Genomic DNA, 8,000 nt, shown 5'->3' on the forward strand with positions numbered 1-8,000 from the left:
ATGAGAGATAACAGGAGCTAAAGTATCTTTATGAGTTTTAAGAAACTTAGTATCAAATTGATGAACATCCCTACATTTAGTATTTCTTAATGAGCTGATAACTTTGTTAACCTGTGTTTCATTAGTCATGGCTAGGTTAAAACCTTGGCTATCAACATCAGACGGTAGAATAATTCTTTCCATTTTTACAAATTTTTCCCCCAGTTTGTTAACAGAATTAATAAAAAAATTATTAAAAACAGTAGCAATGGAATAATCATCTAGAATAAAAATTCCTTGAACTTTGATCTTGAGATCTCCTGGAGAATGTATCTCCTTCTGTAGAAGACTATTCAAATTTTTCCAAATCAATTTGCTGTTTCCTTTTGCCTCGTTCAATTGGTGAAGATAATAATTTGATTTAGCTACTCTCAGCTCTCGAATAACTTTATTCCGCAGTCCTTTATAACAAAGCCTGTCGAGATCCCTTCCTGTCTTAATAGCCATCTTTAATGCTGAGTCCCTGTTCTTCATCAGCTTCCATAAGTTGCCATTGAACCAAGGTAGATTATTTTTATACCTATTTTTTTTTTCTGAACTTTTGTAGTAAATTTGTCCCTTACAGAGTAAGTCCTATTGATGAGTGTGTTACAGCCATACTCTACATCCTGAGAAGATAATATATCATCCCACTTTAAACTAGCTGTTTCCTCATTGAACTCTACTAGCTTTCCTTTAGGTATACAACAGAAAACATTATTAGAATTTGTCGCATTGTTTTTAAACCTGTTTTTGGTCAGTTTCCGAGCAACCAAGGTTAAATTGTGATCAGATAACCCAGTGATCAAATTATAACTCTTGATTATCCTTTCAGGTTTGTTTGTGAATATTAGGTCTAACTGTGTCTTAGAGGATTTAGCAATTCTTGTGGGTCCTTTAATTATCTGACTTAAAAGATATTTATCAGCAATAGTTTTGAGTTTTTTCCTCTTTACTTTGTCCTCCCAGTTCAAGTTAAAATCACTCATAAGAATTTTTTATTTGTTATGATTACATTCCTTTAAAATTTCTCTAAGTTGTTTATAAAATATATCATTTACTGAGGGGGGTCTATACACGCATATGATAATAAATGACATTTGAGGAGACAAAATTATTTTTAGCCCTACAAACTCCAAGTCGTTAACAGAGCTAAACACAAGACGTTCACACTTAATACCATTTCTCACATATATTAAAGGGGTCATATGATGCTTTTTAAAAGATCATTATTTTGTGTATTTGGTGTAACAGAATATGTTGACATGCTTTAATGTTCAAAAAACACATTATTTTTCAAATACAGACAACTGTTCGTTCTTTGAAACAATACTCCTGATATTCAAATGTCCACCAAAAAGTCCTCTCGGTTTCACATTCGGGTCCCACAAAACCTTTGCGTGATTTACAGTCTGAAAAATTCTACATACAGTATGCTTTCTTACCGCAGGATTTCGACACTTGGAGATGTTAAGTGTAGTCATTGGAGCCTTGGATGAGAGCACAAACAGCTGATAAAAACATCACAATAATCCACAAGTAATCCACACCACTCCAGTCCATCAGTTAATGACTTGTGAAGTGAAAAACTACATGTCTGTAAGAAACAAATCCATCATTAAGATGTTTTTAACTTTAAACTGTCGCTAACGGCTAAAATACGAGTCCTTTATTCAAAATACTGCTTTCTCCAGTGAAAAAGTTATCTGGTCTGAATCAGGAGAGACTTATGCACAGATCAAGCACAGTTTACAAGTGAAAACAGTCCATAACATTTCTAAACAAATATGTGGGTGGATTTTGGTGTGAGAGACAACAGAGGATAAACATTTTCACTGGACGAAGCATTATTATGGATTATGGACAGACAAAACAGTTCGAAGTAAAAAAACATCTTAATCATGAATTTTGTACAAACATGCAGCTTCTCGCCTCACAAGTCATTAACTGATGGACTGGAGTGGTGTGGATTACTTGTGGATTATTGTGATGTTTTTATCAGCTGTTTGGACTCTCATTCTGACGGCACACATTCACTGCAGTGATGAGCAAGTGATGTAAAGCTACATTTCTCCAAATCTGATGAAGAAACAAACTCATCTACATCTTGGATGGCCTGAAGGTGAGGACATTTTCAGCAAAGTTTAGAAATTCACGGCCTGTAATTTTCTTATGCTGGGTTTATTGGTACTTTACAGCAACATTTCCCACAATGCATCAGTGTGGACTGACCTGGCGTGCCCCCGTGTGGCTCGTGTTGTTCTCTGGGCCCGGGCAGCTGGATCAGCGGGAACAGATGGAGCGTGTGCCAGTCCAGATCATTGTTGGGGTTGAGCTCAGACTTCTCGCGTGCCGGAGCGTTTCTGGGGCTGTACGTGAAGCGCAGATGATAGCTGACCTGCCACACACCAGATCAACCGTTACTTCGCAAATGATTGTCATATGACGTGACTCAACGTTTCATGTAATGCAAGGTCAAACCCCAAAGTAACATCAGTGTCTTGATTAATGGCACAATAAAGACTGAAAAACTCTTGTGGGGTTTGAACCAACAACCTTACGCTTACCATACCAGATAATACTGAATATTGTGCAATATACACTTGTGATATTTTATTTGACATTCAGAAAAAAAAAAATAATAATAATAAAATAACTTTTTTAAAACCCTAGGTTTACTGTGGTTGTTTGTAGGGCTGCATAATATGGTCCAAAACTGTGACTATATGTCAATATGACTATATAATAATAATAACAACAATAATAACTATCGTTACTAAATAAAAATATTACACAAGCATTTTTAACTGTAAAATCAAGTGTTAACAATAATAAGAATAATAATAGTTGAAAAATATGAAAATATTTGTTGTAATATTTCACAGTAAAATAAAAAAAATAATATTCAATAATAATAATAATAATAATAATCATAATCATTAAATATTACTATTATGAATAAATAAAAATACTACGCAAACAAACTTTACTATAAAACAAAGAAATTAAGTGTTTAATATTAATAATTAAAACAAAACAAGTAGTAGTTCTGTTGTAATATTTGACAGTAAAATAAAGTGAATATTATTAATAATATTAATAACAACAACTAATTATAATAATAATAGTTACTATTTTGTTATATATTAAAATTAATACATTGTTAATAAATAATCAAATATATGATATTTATTATTATTATTATTAAATTGCGCAGGTCTAATTGTTCACCCAACAAAAATGTTTTTTGTCCACTGAAAATATGAATCTCCAATGTTTCATCATGTGAACGACTGACAAACAACCTGAAAGACTGAACGCACAGCATCACTTTGTTTTCTGCATAAAATTCAGTTCAGCACCTACTCTAAATTTTCATCTGACAAAATAAAACAGTCATCTGAGAAAAAAGCATCTGCGGAAATCCCTCATATTGGGAGAATCGGGTGTCATTTTGGGCCTCATTCATGACATGAGGAAAACTAATTTCTGTGTAAATCATTCATAAAACCATTCTTAAGTTAACTGTTTAAAAACATACATTTGATGAAGAATTTACACAGAAATGTGCTCTCTTCCTCGAAGCTGATCCAGCACCTGCACCGGAGCTGTGGTTAACTCACTACAGCATCAGTGAAGGTGAGCGAGGGCCGAGATATGATGATTCACTCGTGTCCTCATGAGAAGAAACCAGAGCTGACCTCATGGAGAAACCTTAGCCAATGCATCTCAAAACGGCTGAAACCTTTCGGCCTGAAGATTCAGTGGTTCATAAACACAAGTGCAGGCGCCGGAGTCATGAAAGCAATATGCTTTCAGGCTATTTGTTGCACTAATGCACAAATGGCCTGAGTCCTCCAGCTAGATTCGACTGCACTCTTGACTTCTGTGGAAAACGGGTTATTTTGTCCTCAAATGCTCAGAAAAGAGCATTTCCTTCAGGAACACTGGCTTTAAGTAACGGTTATCATCATGAGCGACACATAAATGGGCGACTGTCACTAAAACTGACAAGAATGCTCTATATTTCACACCAACATCAAAAGAAAATGGAGGAAGTGATTTTGCATAAGTACATCTAATTGCATTTTCAGTATCATTACAGTTTTTGTCAGTTATTTTCCCCCAGTTCTCATTTTTCATTTCAGTTGTTTATACACACACACACACACACACATACACACATTTATACAAACATACATACATATATGACAATGCAATGAACAAGCAAATCTAATGTAATTTATGCCATTATTCATTTTAAAAATAATAATAATAAAGTGACTTTCATTACTTTATTACTATTATTAGTAAACAACATGGGATTTATTGCATTAAAAATAATTCAAGGGGAAAATGTGTTTAAAGGGGTCATATGATGCTGCTAAAAAGAACATTATTTGGTGTATTTGGTGTAATGAAATGTGTTTATGCGGTTTAAAGTTCAAAAAACACATTATTTTCCACATACTGTACATTATTGTTTCTCCTCTATGCCCCGCCTTTTTGAAACGTGTCAATTTTTACAAAGCTCATCGGTCTGAAAAGCGAGGTGTGCTTTGATTGGCCAGCTATCCAATGCGTTGTGATTGGCCGAATACCTCAAGCGTGAGACGGAAATGTTATGCCCCTCACATACTGTTGATGCCGTGTCCGGCCGGAGTGATGAGACATAAATATTAAAACCCATTACAAACGAGGCATTTGTTGCATCCAGTGGGACATAATTACTGATTATAATGACTTATACTGTCTTTTTACACGTTGCGTTGCGTTGCATTGCATCGCGCCGCGTAAACATAAAACTCTGTCTGCATTTGTGATCAGAGAAATGACAAACAACAAGTGCTACTCTACACAAAACCTTTGCGTGATTTACAGTCTGAAAAATTCTACATACAGTATGCTTTCTTACCGCAGGATTTCGACACTTGGAGATGTTAAGTGTAGTCATTGGAGCCTTGGATGAGAGCACAAACAGCTGATAAAAACATCACAATAATCCACAAGTAATCCACACCACTCCAGTCCATCAGTTAATGACTTGTGAAGTGAAAAACTACATGTCTGTAAGAAACAAATCCATCATTAAGATGTTTTTAACTTTAAACTGTCGCTAACGGCTAAAATACGAGTCCTTTATTCAAAATACTGCTTTCTCCAGTGAAAAAGTTATCTGGTCTGAATCAGGAGAGACTTATGCACAGATCAAGCACAGTTTACAAGTGAAAACAGTCCATAACATTTCTAAACAAATATGTGGGTGGATTTTGGTGTGAGAGACAACAGAGGATAAACATTTTCACTGGACGAAGCATTATTATGGATTATGGACAGACAAAACAGTTCGAAGTAAAAAAACATCTTAATCATGAATTTTGTACAAACATGCAGCTTCTCGCCTCACAAGTCATTAACTGATGGACTGGAGTGGTGTGGATTACTTGTGGATTATTGTGATGTTTTTATCAGCTGTTTGGACTCTCATTCTGACGGCACACATTCACTGCAGTGATGAGCAAGTGATGTAAAGCTACATTTCTCCAAATCTGATGAAGAAACAAACTCATCTACATCTTGGATGGCCTGAAGGTGAGGACATTTTCAGCAAAGTTTAGAAATTCACGGCCTGTAATTTTCTTATGCTGGGTTTATTGGTACTTTACAGCAACATTTCCCACAATGCATCAGTGTGGACTGACCTGGCGTGCCCCCGTGTGGCTCGTGTTGTTCTCTGGGCCCGGGCAGCTGGATCAGCGGGAACAGATGGAGCGTGTGCCAGTCCAGATCATTGTTGGGGCTGAGCTCAGACTTCTCGCGTGCCGGAGCGTTTCTGGGGCTGTACGTGAAGCGCAGATGATAGCTGACCTGCCACACACCAGATCAACCGTTACTTCGCAAATGATTGTCATATGACGTGACTCAACGTTTCATGTAATGCAAGGTCAAACCCCAAAGTAACATCAGTGTCTTGATTAATGGCACAATAAAGACTGAAAAACTCTTGTGGGGTTTGAACCAACAACCTTACGCTTACCATACCAGATAATACTGAATATTGTGCAATATACACTTGTGATATTTTATTTGACATTCAGAAAAAAAAAAATAATAATAATAAAATAACTTTTTTAAAACCCTAGGTTTACTGTGGTTGTTTGTAGGGCTGCATAATATGGTCCAAAACTGTGACTATATGTCAATATGACTATATAATAATAATAACAACAATAATAACTATCGTTACTAAATAAAAATATTACACAAGCATTTTTAACTGTAAAATCAAGTGTTAACAATAATAAGAATAATAATAGTTGAAAAATATGAAAATATTTGTTGTAATATTTCACAGTAAAATAAAAAAAATAATATTCAATAATAATAATAATAATAATAATCATAATCATTAAATATTACTATTATGAATAAATAAAAATACTACGCAAACAAACTTTACTATAAAACAAAGAAATTAAGTGTTTAATATTAATAATTAAAACAAAACAAGTAGTAGTTCTGTTGTAATATTTGACAGTAAAATAAAGTGAATATTATTAATAATATTAATAACAACAACTAATTATAATAATAATAGTTACTATTTTGTTATATATTAAAATTAATACATTGTTAATAAATAATCAAATATATGATATTTATTATTATTATTATTAAATTGCGCAGGTCTAATTGTTCACCCAACAAAAATGTTTTTTGTCCACTGAAAATATGAATCTCCAATGTTTCATCATGTGAACGACTGACAAACAACCTGAAAGACTGAACGCACAGCATCACTTTGTTTTCTGCATAAAATTCAGTTCAGCACCTACTCTAAATTTTCATCTGACAAAATAAAACAGTCATCTGAGAAAAAAGCATCTGCGGAAATCCCTCATATTGGGAGAATCGGGTGTCATTTTGGGCCTCATTCATGACATGAGGAAAACTAATTTCTGTGTAAATCATTCATAAAACCATTCTTAAGTTAACTGTTTAAAAACATACATTTGATGAAGAATTTACACAGAAATGTGCTCTCTTCCTCGAAGCTGATCCAGCACCTGCACCGGAGCTGTGGTTAACTCACTACAGCATCAGTGAAGGTGAGCGAGGGCCGAGAGATGATGATTCACTCGTGTCCTCATGAGAAGAAACCAGAGCTGACCTCATGGAGAAACCTTAGCCAATGCATCTCAAAACGGCTGAAACCTTTCGGCCTGAAGATTCAGTGGTTCATAAACACAAGTGCAGGCGCCGGAGTCATGAAAGCAATATGCTTTCAGGCTATTTGTTGCACTAATGCACAAATGGCCTGAGTCCTCCAGCTAGATTCGACTGCACTCTTGACTTCTGTGGAAAACGGGTTATTTTGTCCTCAAATGCTCAGAAAAGAGCATTTCCTTCAGGAACACTGGCTTTAAGTAACGGTTATCATCATGAGCGACACATAAATGGGCGACTGTCACTAAAACTGACAAGAATGCTCTATATTTCACACCAACATCAAAAGAAAATGGAGGAAGTGATTTTGCATAAGTACATCTAATTGCATTTTCAGTATCATTACAGTTTTTGTCAGTTATTTTCCCCCAGTTCTCATTTTTCATTTCAGTTGTTTATACACACACACACACACACACATACACACATTTATACAAACATACATACATATATGACAATGCAATGAACAAGCAAATCTAATGTAATTTATGCCATTATTCATTTTAAAAATAATAATAATAAAGTGACTTTCATTACTTTATTACTATTATTAGTAAACAACATGGGATTTATTGCATTAAAAATAATTCAAGGGGAAAATGTGTTTAAAGGGGTCATATGATGCTGCTAAAAAGAACATTATTTGGTTAATAATTTTATTAGAGCCCTGCATTTCAGCCCAGGCCCTGACATTTTTACGCCCCTCGGGCCGGGCTTCGGGACAATTTTCACGTCATAGTTCAGACGCGGGCCGG

General features: G+C 34.9%; 1 protein-coding gene across 2 annotated transcripts in view; it reads right to left on the reverse strand.

Moving 5' to 3' along the window:
• Positions 1–8,000, reverse strand: part of abca3b (ATP-binding cassette, sub-family A (ABC1), member 3b) — a 66,444-nt gene that overhangs the window by 42,078 nt on the left and 16,366 nt on the right. The window contains exon 5 of one of the 2 annotated variants that reach the window (XM_016495726.1): positions 2,251–2,416. In XM_016495726.1, the coding sequence (XP_016351212.1) occupies positions 2,251–2,416 (166 nt within the window). Of the gene's footprint in view, positions 1–2,250; positions 2,417–5,720; positions 5,887–8,000 lie in introns of both variants that reach the window. The other variant, XM_016495725.1, reaches the window with a different exon arrangement.

Source organism: Sinocyclocheilus anshuiensis, unplaced genomic scaffold (assembly GCF_001515605.1).
Source record: "Sinocyclocheilus anshuiensis isolate Anshui unplaced genomic scaffold, SAMN03320099.WGS_v1.1 scaffold1075, whole genome shotgun sequence".
In the NCBI taxonomy this organism is placed as follows: Eukaryota; Metazoa; Chordata; class Actinopteri; order Cypriniformes; family Cyprinidae; genus Sinocyclocheilus; species Sinocyclocheilus anshuiensis.